Raw genomic sequence first — 19,304 nt, 5'->3', positions numbered from 1 at the left:
GCGCCGGGGGCAGGGCGGAGGGGGGAGGAGGATTCACTCCGACTGACCTGTGGGGGTGGTTGCGGCGCCTCCTGGCCCGGCTTTGGCCGCATGGTGGGCGGAACCATCTCTGGCGTCAGCGCCGCCGGCAGTTCAGCGCCGTTCAGCTTCTGCTGTATCAGGTACAGCGCCAGAGCGAACTGCTCCCGGTTCAGCTTTCCAGTCTGCTTCATGTCACACAGGTTCCTAGAAAATGGAGAGGAGATGAGACAACAGGAGCACTCGCTAGGGGATAAGACGATGGGTAAACGCGCGGAGTGTAATCGCACGAATTCGTAGCTGATGACGAATCAGACAATGAAGGTAGCTATGCCATGAAGCACTGGAACACGAAACAAGTAGACTTACTAGCCATTATGCAGCGTCGATGTAGCACCCCATGTCTAGCAAAACAAGTTCAGCCGCCGTTGAAAGAATGTTGACATTCCGTACATGGATACATAATGAGCAAGGAATGTCCCCAGCGAATTGCGTTGTCGAAATGAAAGCCACACCTCAAAATTTGTTATTCGTCAAGGAAAATGGCATCAGTATCAGTGTTTCTTTTACACATACAGCATGCTTTCACGAATAACAAATAAGCGAACCATAATACTTTTCCATGTACCTACACCCGATATAACAGGACCCATCACTGATCTCACTAAATGTAGCTAGGAGCTGCATGCAACCGCGGTTAATACCGACTTACCATATGTGTGCGAGTGCTAGCTGTGCCACGCCCGACTTGAGGAAGATGTCCTTGATTTCGGCGCCGGAGACGAAGCCGTCCTGATCCTGGTCCGCGGCTGTGAACATGGCGTCTGCCCGGGTCTTGTCGGCGGCAGACACCACCCAGACGGGCTGGACTGGAGAGGGCGACGGCCGAGCGATCGGCTGGAAAACGGTACAGAATACAGTCAGACACCAGTCACCGGATACAAACACCACCCAGACGGGCTGGACTGGAGAGGGCGACGGCCGAGCGATCGGCTGGAAAACGGTACAGAATGCAGTCAGACACCAGTCACCGGATACAAACACCACCCAGACGGGCTGGACTGGAGAGGGCGACGGCCGAGCGATCGGCTGGAAAACGGTACAGAATGCAGTCAGACACCAGTCACCGGATACAAACACCACCCAGACGGGCTGGACTGGAGAGGGCGACGGCCGAGCGATCGGCTGGAAAACGGTACAGATAGATTCAGACGCGAGTGCCACCAGATACAGATACTCCTCACGCGGGCTGGACTAGGGGTAGCGCCAACCGCTGGAAAACGGTACAGATAAAGTCCGACACCAATGCCACCAGATACAGTCAGACGCCAATCACAGAGACAGATTTAAAGATATCACAGGCCGGGTCAACACTCAGTAGGACTGCAAACGGTAGACACACGAGGCAAAACAAACCACGATGCCCACAACAAAACACGATTCTCAAACGTCCTTTTCCTCTCCGCTTCCTCGAAGAATCAGTCAAAACTCGATGGTCAGTGTCGTGGTACCCGAAGTCCCAACACTGACTTGATGCGCCCATCGAATGTTGGTACGGCTTCCCCTACCTGTAGAAGTCTGTTGGAACACTGAGGTCATTACGATAGTATGGTATCATTTACTTGATGAGTCTGTCTCAGGTCTTGCCCTTACCTTGATAATTCCGTCGGAAGTCGGCAGCAGGTCAGGCATTGAGCCCAGTGAGCCCCGCGCCTTTGCGGCCGGTATCATTTCGGGAGGCAGTGTGGCGGGTACGGGACACTTGGCCAGCGCCCGGTACACCAGGTGCATTGCCTGCAGGGTAATACGCGTATCAGCAGAGGGCATTAGTGGGACCTGCAGTACTTCGCGTGGAGTACAGAGATGATCCATTTAACGGTCAACTGGGCAGTTTAAAGCAAACTTTCAGTTTATATCTTCTTCTACGATAAAAGGCCGATAACGTTATGGCAATTAACTGAAGCCTCAACCAAATGAATACTAGTCGGAGGATCATACCCCCTGCCATGAATTACCACTTGCCAGTGTCAAATATCTGTACTCACGATGGTGAACTCGTCCCTGTCGAGGAAGCCGTCCTTGTCCATATCGGAGAGGTCCCATATCCTGCCGAGGGTGTCCATCGGCAGCTTCGAGTTCAGCAGCACCTCCCGCACCTGCCGGAGAGGAAACACGGCGGGGCTAGTGAGGACGGACGCTGTTGTCTTGTAGTGCATAGCGTGGATATTTTTGAAGCGGGATTGAGATGGGTTTGCATAATGCATAGTGACTGAATGTCCCATACTAATGGCAAAAAAACGGACAAAGGCGATTTGAAAAAGGCAATCGAGGCAATGTGCGTGTAGTGCGATAAAGTAACGCAGTTGGTAAATAGTTAGTTAATCATAAGCAAGCCTGCACAGTGCACAGTTAACATAATCATGGCCGAAGAACCTGACGAATCGGTCACTACTGGACCTGGTACATTGCGGAGACTCCGACAATGTTCCCGCAAAGTGATAGTCACATTTAACGAAATGAGCCGAGCCAAATCCATCGGTGGAACCTCTTATCGGTGGAACCTCTTATCGGTGAACAAAGCGGTGGAAAGTGTTAAACCCAGAACCCACGGGTATCCCTCTACCAGCGCTGTCGTCCCACCTTGTTGCCGGGAAGTCGCTCGTTGATGGGTCCGAGCGAGTTGAAGATCTGATCGTACCGCTGCCGGTCCTGCGGTCGCACCGCCCAGGACGAGTCGCCGTTGCCCACCGCTGGCGGTGTTGAGCTGATGGGAGGCGGCTCTCCCTGCCGCGCCAGCGAAGCGTCAGGGCAGGACAGGCGCCGCAGGGTCTGAGCGTTTATTTGGCACCCGGTGTGCCATCACCAGGTAAAGGCACGCAGGGTGCCGGACATGTGAAAGTGCATCAACCTATGCCTATTGTCATCGCTAATGTGCCACGAAAATCGCACAATTAAAATGAATATCATAAATCGCTATTCTTTTCAGCTTAAAGAAAAGCATGCCGCGATTGTGTCGAGACTTCAAGACAAGACACTGTAAAAATAAAATGCAAATGACCCCGCAATAACCGCATCCCGAAGGCATAATGAATGCAAATACAAACAACGTAGGCGGTGGGAGCGGGAGGATCAGTACACCTAATCGCTGAGAGAGTCGAGGTTTAATCGTAAGCTCACCATGTTGGGCGGAGGTACGTTGAGCTGCACATTCGAAATGTCGACCCGTTTCGAGTTCTGAGCCAGCGCTATCATCTTGAGTGCAACAAAGAAACCCGTTTTGTCGAGCTGCCCCATGCATTTCGAGTCAGCGATGTCCCAAATCTGAAACATAGTTACCGGTTTAGTCAAGCGAGACGGGCGAAAAATGCGAGACAGGATAAGGTCCCGATAAACTATGGGGTACATTTCCCAAACAATTACATTCATATGATTTGTGACAGAAAATCAATAGAGCACGGCTCGGCGGTACCATCTGAGGTCCCTGGCGCTATTCACACGGCATAATTCAGAAGACGAGCAGCCTAACTGGTCGGCCGACACCCACGCACGCCTACGGGCGGAGCCGGAGCCATCACTGGCATCGGCGGCACAGGGCCGGCCTATACCGAGAGCTGCTACCCAGCAGGCCCGGTCGCCGAGCGAGCACATCGTCATTCATGAATTATTTCCAGTTCACTGAATGCATAACTGTACTGTTTAGGCCTCAAGGGTGAGAGATGCAGATAGATGTGCTCAGTACTGGTCCCACTAACCACTTAGCAGATGACACTATATCTAACACTGCATCAGCAAACAACATACCTGACCCAGCACATTGTCTTGAAGTCCAGACTTCTTCAGGAACTTTGCAGCATCTAATGCCCCAATGACATTAGTGTGGTTCTTGTCGACCTATAAAACAGAATCATAGTTCAAACAAACAAATATATGCTGCTTCTGAATGATTTCTATAAATGGCAAAACACAATGTAAGGTCTATCTGTTCATGTTTTTATGCACATATTAGCTGGTAATCATGTCCTTTGAGCAGCATTTGATAGTATAGGCATACTTGCTGTTTATTGGGGCTTTAGGGCGCGTCGACTGCAAAGGTCATTTTGCGCCCAGTATAGGCATATTTCTCATGAGTGCATAGGTATTTCTCATGAGTCTAACAATCTAACACAATATTAATTGTGCAATACCTAACAAACAAACAACCTTTTCAATAAACTGTGATGTGAACTCTACATTAACCTTCGCCGGCACAGGCCATTTTGCGTCCTTCGACGGCACAAGGGGGGGGGGGAGGTTGGTACGACCCCTTCTCGCGTTTGGCCCCTGATTGAGCTAGAGCTTCGCGGAAAAAAAACGAGCGTGTTGCCCGTCACGAGAGGAAGCCGATGATACCCAATTTTAAGGTCCTAGGTCATCGGTTGACCTTCCAGGCCAGGTCAATGACCCAAATGTAAAGAAAATCGGGACCTATGAAAGTCGTAAAGTGTGGCTGATAAGGAGTTTTTCGGGGTGCTGATCACTAATATCGTGTTAGTTTTGATCACAGATGATTTTTAAAGCATTTTAAGCGGGTCGAGTCGGGTCAGGTCAGGTCAACCAGTAACCGAGGTCACCAAAGGTCAATGACCTGACCTGACATTCACATGACCTGGACATCCACCCTAATGCATGGGAGTAACATCAAATCACATGTTTGAACGTTTGAAACCACGGAAAGCTTGCAAACGCGCGGCTAATGCGAGCCGACATACCCCGAATCGCGATTCCGGCCAAACATGGTCTCGGAAAGTAGGTCACAGGTCAAAGGTCATTTGGGTCAGGGTCATGAAATTTTTAGGGTAGGTGTAGAATTGATCAATGCGAGGGTACTGAACGTTTCGTCGCGATCGACCGCTTTTTACGCGAATTATTCGCGAAAAACCTTAGGGGGGTTGATCCTTAGAAAAAAAAATCTAAAAAAAATCCTGTGCCCCCTGTGCCGGCGAGGGTAAAAACTTGCTTAAAACAGCATTTTAGGCCCTAGCTATTCTGGTGAGTCTGTACACTAAACTGAGAGCTAGTCTGTAGCCTGTGGTTCTAAATATTACAGCTATAAAGAGGTATCAGGCAAGAAAAGTACAAAAATGTCTACCACCAGCTGTTATAAAACATACAGTGAGATGGAGAGTATGCACAGTAATTTAGTGGATTTGGAACTCAGCCCTTAGTTGCCACATCAACTTAACAGTGGATACATGCTAGTGAGCACTGTTTAATATTAGTATTAGTACACTGATACTTATAGTTCACTACTACTTTTAGTACACTGAGATACCCTTTAGGCTTGAGACACATCACATACCTGGTTATACCATGCTTCATAAATGCCTATATGGGCTCCAGCTATCTGAAAAGATTGACACATCTCATTTGCAACTGTGCTCATGAGTCACAATGGATGCTAGCAACTCCTATATTCATACTGGTCAACCAAACTGCCAAAAAATAATGAAATCATTCATAAGTATGGACTGCAATGCAAACTCTTTCATTTCAGAGCAAACACAATATTTACCATGAAGTGTGCGCAATATATTACAACATATTACATAGGTACATGTACTTAGCCAAGAATATCCAAAGCTTGCTAATATTATAAATAAAATACTCAACTGCACAAAGAGTGCAAACATCATTGAATTACCCAAGATAACATGGACATAGGTACTTTAAAGGTCACCATTATTAACCATCCAGTGAGACCAAAAGCCCTTATTATTAAATAAAATATGTGCAAGTTGTAACTTTTGTTCATAATTATGAACTTTTACACACCAAAAAGGCCTGAAGATGCATAATTATGAAACAGTTCTGTAATAATGACTTTACAATGACTTGGCATTTAAGAGTACCTATACATACACCATATTATAATAATAAAAAAGGTTTACTAGTTACGGAGCGAGCGAAGCGAGCGTAGTCTTTCCTTAGATTAACGGAAATTTCTGAGTATGAGCGGCCGGCCGGCCGGCCGGCCGGCCGTGGTCACGCTTTTGCGAGGCTTATATATCAGCAACCACTTGACCGATTTACACGCGGTAATTTTTGTAGGGTAGCTTCATTCCTGCTACCAAGTATTGGACTATTCCCGATGCATGTGGGTGACCTCTTATGCACGTGCCACGTGCAAAACGAAGAGGTGTCATTTTTGTAATTGTTGCAATATCTCGGTAACTACTTGGCCGATTGCGCTGAAAGTTGGCATGTAGGTAGGCACCTACTAGGCAATGCATATCCATGTGCCAGAGTTGGGGTGCTGCTGCACGTGCGCACGTGCAGGGGTCGATTCCAGATCTCGAGAATGGCTGGACCGATAGCGCTCAAATTTGGTACACAGTTAGGGACCAGTTAGTAGGGTGCCGTGCAAAAGTCAGATGGGACCCATTTTGCACGTGCGCACGTGCAGGGTGCCGCTTCCAGATCTCGAGAACGGCTGGGCCGATTGTGCTCGAATTTGGCAAATCGCTGGAGACCAGCTAGTAGGGTGCCGTGCACAAGTCAGTTGGAGGTACCCTCTCGCAATTTCGCACGTGCAGGGCCCACCCTCTCGCTCGCTCCGTTGGTCGCCCCAAAAGGCGTTATACTGGTTACTACACATTCAGCTGTTCACAGATTTGTAGCCCGTAGGTACTAGATGCACGCAGCAAATGCGCATTGGCTAGGTTTAAACACAAATGCATAATAATAAATTTAACCACAGACATGATGTAAAATTCATTCCCAAAAACCATAAAAACAATCAACACATTATTCAACTGGAATTATCACACATTTGAGCAAACTTCATGCGCCGGTGACCCACCACTACCAGACAAACGGCCCAATTAGCCACTGAATATGCAGAACCGCGACAAAGAAGACTTGTCCTATGAATACTAACCTCATTTGGAGTCATGGTTGACACCAAAAATTACAAATATCAAATAAATTCGCATGTGAGAGCCCACGAATTCATCACACCCTAAGGGGGCGGTCTCCGCAATCGATTTGTGGCGATCAAGGACAGGCCTAATGCCTAACTCTAATGTGTGAATTTTTAGCGATATTTTCCTCGTGTTATCAGATGACGTCATTAGCCCATTAAAGCGTTTTCAATTTATCAAACTTTTTACCTATATTTACATTAAAGAATGTGCTTCTCAATAAAATTTGTAGCAACTTAGAAGAAAATGAATGTTTTTCATCCTTTTGCTTCTCGTCACTGTCAAGATTCCTTTACTACTACGACGTACTACGTACGTCACTGTAACCATTTGTAGCGCAGGCTCCAACCAATAATTACTCGTCAGAGCCAAAAACAACGCATGAGACGTTTGCGCCAAACAAAGCCATCGTCGCACGCGACGCGACGCTGCAGATTTTCCAAAGTTGAAGTCGCAGTGTGAAGTTACTGAATATTGACGGCATAAATTGTGGTAAGTCACTTATTTTAAATTTAATTTGATGTTTATGTACATTATCGGAAAACCATCCTAACCAGTAGGAACAGAAGTTCATGGGCTGTTCGTGACTCGGGAACTCAAACTGTGCAGCGTGCTCTGCGCACTTTGCAAGGCTGGCACTGCGCGAGCCATGGCATAGGACTTGAATTCAGAACGTACCTATTTCGCTTTGGCTTTTCCGCATATCTTTGCAGCTTTCTGTGTTGTGCACGAGTGAAACCATTGACTTGTTTCATTTTTTTTTGGCAATGTGTTGAAGAAATCCGCGGATTGGCTGACAATGGTAATTTAGGTACTGTCTTAGAGACATGTTAGTGTGGAGAGCAAATAGATATTATAGGATTAAATTGGACTTACTCCACAAGAGAATCGTTTTCGGTCGGAGCTTTCGACATGTATTACATGTCCTCTTCAGCGAAGGTCGGTAATCGGGGCGAAAATAAAACGTTTGGGTCGAATCGAATCGCACAAGATGTCGAGCTCACCGACATCTTGTGCGATTCGATTCGACCCGAACGTTTTATTTTCGCCCCGATTACCGACCTTCGCTGAAGAGGACATGTAATACATGTCGAAAGCTCCGACCGAAAACGATTCTCTTGTGGAGTAAGTCCAATTTAATCCTATAATATTTAGGTACCTACTGTTAATGCCCGCCTACCTACATATTGCTGTATGATATCACTATCAATATCAAAAAGACTCAGATTTTGGATTAACTTATACCTGTTAACAAAATAAGATGACTGATCATCGTTTCCCAGACCAAATGTGTTATTTGCTATTCTTCAATATCAATATACATGGATTTTCCTTATTATTAGAATGAAAAATTTATTTTCCATAAATGAATATTTCATAAATAATTGCATCACATGAATATGTGGATCATCGTAATAAGAATCATTTTTCTCAGCTGTAGATTCTAAGATTGTTTTTTTTTTCTTTCTTTCTTTCGAACTACTCCGCCACCCATTATTAGGTGACCAGGAGTGCCCCCACCCTCAGCCCAGCGACTCACAGCACCTTACGTTAACACCAGATAAAAATAAAAAAGGATAAGTCGCGGCACTCCCAGCTAGGAAAATTGAGAAAAAAAAAACAAAGTAAGCAAAAGAAGTGCGGGAACCGGTTAATAAATAAAGAGAGCCAAAGTAGTCATTGCTGAAAGCAGCGGATGACTGTTCTACTACATCTAAGAAAGAAGTCATTCATACATGCATACATAATTGGTTAGTAGAGTGCATTCAGCCTTTCACTCCTAGAAGAAAAATCAGCAAATGGCAATCCAGTGGGGAAACATTTCTGGTCAATTCGAGCGCAGGTCAACAGCCAGACTTTCTAGGGCCCACCAGCTAAGCAGGGCTTGTTGCTGATGGACCCCTTCAAGTCCGGCGTTCCATTTGAGTGGGGACGTATCTCCTGTGTTGATAATCACAAAGGTAGGTTACATTATCAACACATCATTGTCAGCCTAGCCCAATAATAAATGCACCAATATGTCCATTTATTATTGGGCCACTTGTCGAGGTGCTAAGCACTTTGTATGAAAAGTACTAGGTAAGCGTGTGTATTACGCTATTTAGGTATGTATTGCTATTTATTATCATGTTCTTGTTGTTTTTCTTATTGTAAGATTTAACATATTTTCATATTCATTTATAGGTATATTTACGAGGATACTTAGTACCCAGGATTACTTAACTAATACTTTTGCTAATACTTCACTTAAACTTTTGATAAGTACTTTTTCTTAGTACTCACTAAGTAAGATATTCTTTACATATTTTTTGAAAGTGTTTTTTGATTGAGGTACTTCTTCTAATAGAAGATCTTTAGCTATTAAGTCATTCCAGAGTTTGGGTCCGATGCAAGGAAATGAGTAGAGCCTGTAATTTTTTGTTGAAAAAACAGGTTGAAAATGATGGATATTTCTTGACTGATGGATAGGGTCAGTTGAAAGATGAAGTAATCGTCTTACAGAGACTGGTAATTCCTGCATTATGTACTTATGCATGATAAGCATTATTTGAAGTTTGGCAACGTCTTTAATTTTAAGAATACTATATTTTTTAAATATTGGGGTAGCACTTTGTGGTGGGAAAATACCTTCAATTAGTCTCATGGACCTTTTTTGCAGAATTACCAGCCTTTGAAGGTGGTTTTCATAGTTGGAACCCCAAATGAAACAGCAGTAGTTGATGTAAGGAAAAATCAAAGAATAATATAATTGAATGAGCTGCTGTTTTGGGATAAAGCGTCTAGCTCTTGCAATCATTCCAATGTTTCTGCTGATAATTTTACATATGCTACTGATATGAGATGTGAATTTGAGGTCAGAGTCAATAAGGATTCCTAAATATTTCACTGTTTTCATTTCAACTACTGCTGTGTTTCTAATGTAAATGTTTAGCTTTTCAGCAGTTCTCCGTTTTGAATATACTTGGAGAAATGTTTTTGATGGGTTCACTGTGAGGTAATTTGCTTCTAGCCATTCAGATATTTTTGACAGGGCTGCATTTGTTATTTCTTGAAGTGTTTCTCTGTTTTTATGTTTGAAAAATATTGCAGTATCATCTGCATACAACATAATTTGCCCTTCAATTGGAAGATTTGCAATGTCATTTAAGTCATTTATTTGTTGAATTGAAAATTGCTATGTCATTATTACGGAGCGAGCGAAGCGAGCGTAGTCTTTCCTTAGATTAACGGAAATTTCTGAGTATGATCTCAGCAATGACTGCTGGACCTTGGGCTACTCGGCGGCTCAAGGTATGCTGACACAGCGTGCTAATGCTGCCACTCTGAAGCCAGCGGGTCGCAATCCCCTGCCACCCCCCGGTCCCACCCGGAGCGCGCCCTCGGACTCTGCTATGTCGTGCCCCAGCGCGATAACTTCGTCACTCGAGGCGATCATATCCACCCAGCTGCGAATGGAGAATGAAATTAGGGAACTTCACGCTCGTCAAGCTACCCAGGATGCTTACAAAACTCGTCTGAAACAGCTGGAACTGGAAATAACTGGTCTCCGCAGAGAATGTGCTGCTAGAGATGACACGATTGATCAGCTGAAGGTCCTTGTAGAGGGGCTGCTAGCCCGTGAGGGCCCACAGCCACGCCGGCCAGTCACCCCTGGATTACAGGTGCAGCCGGGGCGACATGACAGCGATGCGAGGTCCGCTGCTAATGATGCTACTGTTGTAACTGAAGAGGCTCACTCTGACCGCACCGCCGCCCGCGAGATTGCCGCCAACTTGGATCTGCGTGCCCTGGGTGAGGCGATCGCTGGTGCCCTGCATTGGCGGGTCGGCGATTCAGACAGTGAGCCAGAGCAGCAGAACACGCATACCGTGTCTGAGTGTAGGACAGCGCAGCCCGCGAACCACAGTCAAGCAGCAGTGCCGACTGCGGCACCGACTAGCGACACGTCTGCCGCGGCTCCAGGCGGCCCGACACGGCGACAGGGCATGGTGACCGGCTCTGGTCCCCCATCGGCTCTGATTCAGGAGCCGCCTCGTCAAGAATCTCGGAAGGAGAAGTTCATCCTGGAGGGCTTCCGTGTGGATGTTGCTGACAGTGACGTGCGGAGTCTGGTCTGGACGGTTGTTCGCAATCTCCATGATTTCCAAAGGGTGTCACGCCGCGGTCCTGCTGCCTCTGTAAGCAAGGCGTTCAAGATTGAGGTTGATGCTGAGGACACCGATCGTATATTGGACCCGTCCAGCTGGCCGACTGGCCTGGTTGTGCGCCTTTTACCTCACCCTGTGAACACTGGGCGCCGAGGACAGCGTTTTCGCCGTCCTGCGGCCCCATCTGGAAGATCACAGACGACCCGGAGTGCTGCAAAAAGAACTGAACATGGCAATGCTAACTGGCAGGCGACGGCCCCGCGCCGTTACAGTGATGTGGTCAGAGGCATTGAACACTGTGACACTGCCTGGACGGCGGCCGCCCAACGCCGGGACGAAGATGAGACCCGCCGGGAAGCAGTTACCTCACAGCGCTCCAGAGCCCCGAACAGAGACTGCACTCACGGCGTCGGTACATCTAGCGCGGTCGACGCTGTCGGCGGCGACGGAAGTAACGCCACACATGATGACGGTGGCTGGGAAGAGGAAAGGCCGCGCCGTTATGGACCATTCGTGCCAGCTAGATACCATGGACACCAAGATGACAATGCATGGGTGTCAACCTATCAGCGCCGTGATGGAGACGGACACTGGGCAACAGCCGCCTCTCACCGCCCAGGCGCCCCTAGTCGAGGCAGCGAACAGGACGCCGGCGCTCCCTGGGTTCCAGCTGCCTCCCGTCACGTCAGAGGAGGCGCCACACACGGTGGCAACGGCTGGAGGGCGACTGCTTCGCAATGTGACGGATCCGGATACCGTGGGTGGCCCTATCAGCGCGCACGAGAGGCCACCTCCTGGGAATAGCGCCCAGATGGCTACTCCTGGGGGCCATCCCTGTCCTGCTGCCACCGCTGTGAAGCATGACAGAGCGGAGTGCCGTAATTCTGTGGACGCAAAAGTAACTCTGAACATGAGCCTCACTCTGGGCACTTATAACTGCGAAGGATTTCTCGCAGGAGCGCAGTATATCGCCGACTGTCTAATACCTGAATGTGATATCTTATTTTTATGCGAAACCTGGCTAGCCCGTGCCCAGGGTGCTTATCTGGAGCATGCACTCTCCTCTCTAAGTTCCGAAGAATTTCAGGTATTTCAAGAATTCGCCATGGAACTACCACCAGGGACTGGAGATGGCAGACCCCACGGTGGCGTGGCTTTTGTTTGCCGCCGTCAAGCGGGGCGCACATTTCGCGCTGTAGAGTGTAATGATTCTCGTATCTGTGGAGTTACGATTGTGGAGCTGAGCCGTCCTCTTATAACGATAATTGGCTGCTACATGCCGTACTGGAATTCATCTGCCGTAAATTTTGAAGAGTACACAATCCTGACGGGGAAGCTTGATGCATTATTCTCTTCGCTAAGACCCTCAGCTCCAGTGGTGCTTGTAGGCGATTTTAACTGTGCTCTGCCACCACTGTCACCAGAACTGCGCCCACCGGGCTGGCACCGTCTTCGGGGTTTCTCTCCGCTGAGTCTTCTAATGCAAGACTTATTGGACGACCACGGACTGACAGTCGCCGAGTTCCGGTTCTCGCAACCAGTGGCGTACACCTATGCTCGAGCTGACGGCCAATCGCACATCGATCACATCGCTGTACCGCAATGTCTGGTGCCTCAAGTTCATGATTGTCGCATCGTAGTCCCCTGTGTGGACAACCTGAGCCCACATCTTCCGGTCCTTTGCAGCGTGGTGCTGCCGTCTGCTTCAGCTGGCACCAGTCTCGATGTCTCCAGCCCTCCACTGAATATGGGTTCCACCCATTCAGAAGTACTAGATTGGAGTTGTCCAGAAAAACTGCAGATATATTTGTCTTCTCTGGACGAGCTTATTGGTGCTTGTCAGCTCACCAACGGTGCCACCCCGGATGAGATTGACGAAGCAATTACACGATGCATACATACCGCTGCGCGAATCGCCGGATGCTCCAAGTCGCGACGTCCCCCGAAGCCCTGGTGGTCGCCTGATGTGGCAGTGGCGCGGGATCGCACTCGTTTCTGGCATCAGATATGGGTAAACTGTGGCCGTCCTACCCTCTCAGCAGTGGCACAGTGCTATCAGGCTGCAAGATCTGCTTACCGTCACGCCCGCAGACGTGCAGCAGTGACGCGGATCGAGAGCGAGGCCCACACTCTCCGACTGCTCCGCCGTGACAAAAATCTGACAGCCTTCTGGCGACGTGTGCAACAGATACGGCGTAATGGACTCAAGTCGGCCTCTGATCTATCCGCCGCCGACTTCCGCACCCACTTCCAGACTGTGCACCAAGATAGTCACAGGCAACTGACTCTGGACCAGCTCCAAATTGCTGAACATGTAGATTCTCGACTAAGGAGAATCCGTAACGATGCATCCGAAAGAACGGTTTCAGCTGGACAAGTAGCAGGCCTCATTCACCGGTTACAGCGTGGGAAGGCACCTGGTATAGACGGCATCACGGCGGAGCACCTTCTCTATGGTCAGTCGCCTTGTCTCCTGTCAGCCCTGGCGCACCTTCTCTCTGTCTGCCTGTCCACGTGTAGCGTGCCAGCTACCTTCGCTGACAGCGTTATTGTACCCGTGTTGAAGAAATCTCAATCGGACCCTAACTGCTTGGACAACTATCGACCGATTTCAATCACAACCTGCGCATCTAAGCTGCTCGAGCTGTTAGTGCTAGACGAACTGAACGCCTCATTTGAACCTCATCATCTGCAGTTTGGTTTTATCTCCAATCGGGGCACCATGCAAGCGTCTCTGTTGGCTGGAGAGACCATACAGCAGAATCGAGCCAGGGGTCTTCCTGTTTTTGTCGCAAACCTTGACGCGAGGAAATGCTTTGACCGAATATGGCATGACGGTCTGTTCTTCCGTCTGGAAGATTATCTTAGCGACCACTGCTGGTGCCTCATGGTCACCTGGTACCGCCACCTCTCTGCAAGGGTGACTTTTGGTGGCGCCACATCTGAAGCGTTCCTGGTCTGCAGGGGCACCAGACAAGGGGCCATCTTATCGCCAACCCTTGCAAACATCTTCCTCTTACCTCTTATTGAGGTCCTAGATCGCAGCGGTCGTGGAGCATATCTACACAGCCAGCACGTACCCGCTATCTGCTACGCTGACGATATTCTCCTTATATCTGCGAACGCGCGTGACCTCGGTGCAATGCTGCAGATGGTGGGAGAATTCGCGGCTACTTGGCGCCTCGACTTCGTTCACCCTGAACCGGGAAAAACCAAGAGCCATTGTATTATATTTGGACAGGAACTATTCACGAGCACACCGAGGTGGACACTGTCAGGACAGCAGCTGCAGATCCGGCAGACGACCGAGCACCTCGGTACGGTGCTTGATGACAACCTCAGCACAGACAGCCACGTGGCTCAGCGCATCAGGCGTGCTTGTGCATCATTCTATGGCCTCACACCCCTGGGCAATTTCACCAACCGCCTGACTGCTGCTGACAAAATCTTCCTCTGGAAGACAGTAGTGCTGCCGGCACTGATCTTCGGCTGTGAGACGGCTCCCCTCAGTTCCGCCGACATTGAGCGTCTAGACTCGCGACAGGCTTCGCTGATCAAGGCAGCGCTGGGTCTGCCGCGTTCTGCGCACCATACGGCTCTTTTGATTGCTGCTGGGGTGCCTCGCATCGGTGAGGTGCTGCGAGGTGATGCCCTTCGCGCATTCCGTAATGCTTTCCGCGCTGACCACCGTCTTCGCCAAGCCTACGTCACTGGACTGGCCAGACTTGCTACGTACCCCGAGCAGTTGGATGGGTCGTTTATTGGCCACGTATATAATCTGTGTGGTGGGAATTTCGCCACTATCATGCACATCGCTGCTGGGTACGTCGATCACGACATAGTCCGGGCACCACTCCAAGAAAGCGGTCTTATAGACAGTTTGAAGATGGTTTTGGCAAGCAACTGTCAGGCCTCGCGGCGCCTGTTAAGACTACTAACCTCCTGAGTTCTGATTAACTGTGTGTGTGGGTGGGTGGGGGGTGGGGGGGTATGTATCTTTTTGTCGCATGACGATGCTGAATAAACAATAATAATAATAATAATAATAATATGAGCGGCCGGCCGGCCGGCCGGCCGTGGTCACGCTTTTGCGAGGCTTATATCTCAGCAACCACTTGACCGATTTACACGCGGTAATTTTTGTGGGGTAGCTTCATTCCTTCTACCAAGTATTGGACTATTCCTGATGCATGTGGGTGACCCCTTATGCACGTGCCACGTGCAAAACGAAGAGATGTCCGTTTTGTAATTGTTGCAATATCTCAGTAACTACTTGGCCGATTGCGCTGAAAGTTGATATGTAGGTAGGCACCCACTAGGCACTGCATATCCATGTGCCAGAGTTGAGGTGCTGCTGCACGTGCGCACGTGCAGGGGTCGTTTCCAGATCTCGAGAACGGCTGGACCGATGGCGCTCAAATTTGGTACACGGCTAGGGACCAGTTAGTAGGGTGCCGTGCACAAGTCAGTTGGAACCCATTTTGCACGTGCGCACGTGCAGGGTGCCGCTTCCAGATCTCGAGAACGGCTGGGCCGATTGTGCTCAAATTTGGCACATCGCTAGAGACCCGTTAGTAAGGTGCCGTGCACAAGTCAGTTGGAGGTACCCCCTCGCAATTTCGCACGTGCAAGGCCCACCCTCTCGCTCGCTCCGTTATAGTCGCCCCAAAAGGCGTTATACTGGTTTTTATTAATTGTTAACAATATAAGTTACAGCATCTGCTAGCTGAGGGATTATGTGTTGTGATATGTTATAATGAGCCAGGCAAAAAGATTCCTGTCAAGGCAAAAATGACAATGGTTACATCACTGATCAATGTAGGTATTTCCTGGTGAGGTGATTAGATGACAATTTATGTCAGGTTTTCATCTCACCTTCAAGATGCTGACTGACAGTACCAGGGCACCAGATCTGTGAGATGGCAGTACAAGAGCTTGGAATTTGGATGTCCTGGGATCCTTCCCAAGTTCCCATTGAGGGTCAACAAGACTCCAGAAATGTATTTGTATGGATAATTCTTCTCTCAAAAGTTGACTGTTTGAAAGCAATGAGAAAGGTCACATAGGTACCTACCCAAGATAGTCAGGTTCATGGTAGTTGGTACATCACCCCATCCACTTTTCTCCATGGATACTGCATGCTAGGTTGGTGCAGGTTGGTTGGTTGGTTGATTTGGGTTTAGCACCATATCCAGTGGACTAACCGGAACTCTAATCTGTTCCAAGCGGCTAGGTAATGACACTGTCCTGTGCATTACCCGGGAAATAAACCTGGATGGCTGACTCTAGAGGCAAGAAACCTACCCCTAGACCAGAATGCTCCTCAGTCCCCACTAAACTGCATGTAGGCAGCACCCTCCGTCCGACTGATTACCGATTTACCGACAGCCGCAGCCATGCTGAACCCGGAGGATGTCCAGAAGTTCAAACTGTTCATCGCGGCGTGCGACGCCAACCCGGCGCTGCTGCACCTGCCCGAGCTGGAGTTTTTCCGCGCCTTCCTGCTGAAGCACGGTGCCAAGCTCCCCGAGAAGCCGGCGACTCCGAGCGGAGCCGGCGCCGGTACGGGCGATGGAGCCGAGGACACGGCGGCGCCAGAGCCGGAGACCGAACAGGAGCCGGAGCCGGAGCCGGAGGAGGAGCAGGAGTCGGAGGAGAGCGATCTTGAACTGGACAATACTGGAGTGATTGGTGAGTACCCCGGGTGGTTGCAGGGGAATGAATCGTAAGGTGTCACAGAGGCGAGGTTGTGTGACGTGCGTTCAGGTGTCAGTTAATGAATACACTTATTCATCCGTCAGTTACGATCAGTTTTTTTTTTTTAACTTGTTCGACCAAAGCATATGTTTTGTGTAGCGTAACGTCTGCATCGCCAGTCACAATTCCCAGTCTCACGTACGACCGACGTATCACTCGCTGCTCCTACTCCCTGTGCTCCTGTGTGACCCACCCCTTACTGACACCCCGCCCCGCCGCAGAGCCGGAGCCGGACGAACCTCAGCCGATGGGCGACACCAGCAAAGAGGTCACCGAGGCGGACATGGACGCCGCCAACGAGAAACGCTCCGAGGCGGCGGCAGCCTTCGCCGAGGGGGAGCACCAGAAGGCGGTCGACCTGTACACAGAGGCCATCGAGCTTAATCCCGGTGGGTGTCAGTTGGAGTGAGCTGAGCAGGGCAGGGGTGGTTGTGGTGTGTATGGTAGGATTTTATGAGTGTTTGAGTTCAAAGGGCGTCGCTGCGGTGTGAGTATCTAGTGAGCTCTGGTCGGCGCGCCCTAAAAATCCAATTAGCTTTTGAGCTGTGGGTAAAACTCCGAGGCAGCCTGTGAATGTCAAGATGGCTGGTGTGTACCATTGGTTCTTATGATCAGGACTAACTCTTGATTTGATAGCTTAAATGCCCGCGTTTACCCCGCGTTTGGAGTCTCTCGGAGGACGAAGATTCTACGCCGTCCGGCCAATCCCGTTCAAGGTTAGCGGGAACTTGGCTGCAGTTAGGGAACGGGATTGGCCGGACGACGTAGGATCTTCGTCGTCCGAGAGTCCGAACGCTGGATTAAACTAAGGTCTTGAATAGGAAGAGTAACAGCTTTTTGACACTAATATTTGCAACCATTCTGTCATGTCTGACGTTTTGTTCTTGGCCTTGCAGGATCCGCACTGTTTCACGCCAAGCGTGCTGCCTGCTACCTGAAAATAAAGAAGCCTCTGGCGGCGATGCGAGACTGCGACAAAGCCATCAGCATCAACCCCGATTCGGCGGCCGCCTACAAGTTCAGAGGACGTGCCAACCGGTGAGTGTGGCTGGGATCTCCGCGCCGCGCTGCACCGCGCCAGGGTGGCCGAGTGGTTAAGGCGCCAGACTTAAGTTCTGGTACTCGTTGGAGTGCGTGGGTTCGAACCCCACTCCTGGCAACCGGTTTATAGCCATGGTTCTGGATTGCACAGACTAGTTTGAACGGTACACTTTCCTAGCCAGTGACCCTGGGGTGCTGCGTCTGCTGCTGTGGATGGGGTCGTGGTGCGTGCAAGCCGTAACATACGGTGAACGGTCCCTCTCGCGTGCCCAGCGTTCTGTGCCAAGTCTATTTTCAGTGTGACAGTGACTTGGCAAGTTCCGTGTGATGTGCGTTGTAACTTTCGGTGTCTTTTCTTTTTGTGGTTTTAGAATAGGTTAAACCCTGGCTGAATGTCCACATTGCAAGCACATATGTAACACCACCCATTGTCAACCGGTAATGTCTTGTAATGGGCCTTCGTCATGGCATATAGCTAGCCTTTGTATGTTGTCTGGTGGTCTGTGTGCAACAAACCCGCCCTGCCGACAACCCCCTCGTGCGTTAGTGTAAGCGCCATAACCGTACCGCAGTCCTGACCACCGCTGTCCCGTCTCCGTCAGCCTGCTGGGCCGCTGGGAGGAGGCTGCCAAGGACCTGCGCACCGCCTGCAAGCTGGACTTTGACGAGCAGGCCGACGAATGGCTGCGGGAAGTGACGCCCAACGTGAGTAACGAGACTGGGATCCTGCAGGAGCTGCTCGACTCGTTCATCTCGCTCCTGATGTAGCCGCTGCCGCCCTCCTTCGCTTCCAATTAACCGCTGTCGCCGTCCTTGACTGGTCGCTGGCCGTGGTGTCTGTCGCTCGCTGTCCGCCGAGATTGAGACTGAGGCGGGGAGCTCACGGGATGGAGTGTTCTCGAACGGATAGGGTAGGGCTCTGCTGGATTGAGGCCGAGCGGTTGGGGGGGGGGGGGGCTGCAGGACGGCACGCTGGTGGATTGAGGCCGAGCACTGGGGGCGCTGGTGTGTGAGGTTCCGTTCCTATAGGGGCGCTGTTGAGGCGCCGGGACCGGGTCAGAATGGAACGGCGAGGCGTTCCCGGCTAGCCGCGGTGGAGGGACGGACGGCTGGTGGGCTATCACGGATGGTTACCTATGTGATTTATTGGTCTTCAGTTTGGCCACGAATTGTCACCATATTACTTAATCGTAGTACCATCGCTTCCTACACCCGATTATGGTAACAGCCGAGGACTCAGGCTTTGGTGAGCGGAACGGTCCGGGCGGCGGGCTGGTGAACTTCCCTCTGGTGGGCACATCCGAGACCGCTTTATTACGGTCGAGTGATGGTCCAGCCGGTTGTCTAGTCATTACGACTGATCAGTCAACCCCAGTCGTTT

At 49.9% G+C, this 19,304-nt stretch overlaps 2 protein-coding genes and 1 non-coding gene across 8 annotated transcripts in view; 2 read left to right on the top strand and 1 right to left on the bottom strand.

The window, feature by feature from the left end:
• LOC122369291 (epidermal growth factor receptor substrate 15-like 1) overlaps positions 1-7,055 on the bottom strand; it is a 30,575-nt gene extending 23,520 nt beyond the window's left edge. For 3 of the 4 annotated variants that reach the window (XM_043343922.1, XM_043343923.1, XM_043343925.1), the window contains exons 1-9: positions 6,935-7,055; positions 5,357-5,401; positions 3,820-3,909; positions 3,196-3,339; positions 2,659-2,802; positions 2,064-2,174; positions 1,672-1,812; positions 731-915; positions 48-225 (exon numbers count right to left, since the gene is read on the bottom strand). In XM_043343922.1, the coding sequence (XP_043199857.1) occupies positions 48-225; positions 731-915; positions 1,672-1,812; positions 2,064-2,174; positions 2,659-2,802; positions 3,196-3,339; positions 3,820-3,909; positions 5,357-5,401; positions 6,935-6,949 (1,053 nt within the window). In that variant the 5' untranslated portion in view covers positions 6,950-7,055. The remainder of the gene's footprint in view (positions 1-47; positions 226-730; positions 916-1,671; positions 1,813-2,063; positions 2,175-2,658; positions 2,803-3,195; positions 3,340-3,819; positions 3,910-5,356; positions 5,402-6,934) is intronic. The other variant, XM_043343924.1, reaches the window with a different exon arrangement.
• Positions 7,056-7,216: 161 nt separating this feature from the next.
• The window catches only part of LOC122369287 (hsc70-interacting protein-like), a 39,317-nt gene continuing 27,229 nt past the window's right edge, over positions 7,217-19,304 (top strand). The window contains exons 1-5 of one of the 3 annotated variants that reach the window (XM_043343917.1): positions 7,217-7,469; positions 16,514-16,816; positions 17,104-17,271; positions 17,779-17,920; positions 18,526-18,628. In XM_043343917.1, coding sequence (XP_043199852.1) covers positions 16,522-16,816; positions 17,104-17,271; positions 17,779-17,920; positions 18,526-18,628 — 708 coding nt within the window. In that variant the 5' untranslated portion in view covers positions 7,217-7,469; positions 16,514-16,521. Of the gene's footprint in view, positions 7,470-7,533; positions 7,789-16,513; positions 16,817-17,103; positions 17,272-17,778; positions 17,921-18,525; positions 18,629-19,304 lie in introns of those variants that run through there. The other 2 variants (XM_043343916.1, XM_043343915.1) reach the window with 2 other exon arrangements.
• On the top strand, positions 17,959-18,041 carry Trnal-uaa. Its single transcript has one exon. It is a non-coding gene; the product is annotated as a tRNA-Leu (tRNA).

This window comes from Amphibalanus amphitrite, unplaced genomic scaffold (genome assembly GCF_019059575.1).
Source record: "Amphibalanus amphitrite isolate SeventyFive unplaced genomic scaffold, NRLGWU_Aamphi_draft 001023F_arrow, whole genome shotgun sequence".
NCBI classification, from domain to species: domain Eukaryota; kingdom Metazoa; phylum Arthropoda; class Thecostraca; order Balanomorpha; family Balanidae; genus Amphibalanus; species Amphibalanus amphitrite.
The sequence above is the reverse complement of the archived record's forward strand: the minus strand, read 5'-3'. Positions and strand labels throughout refer to the sequence as shown.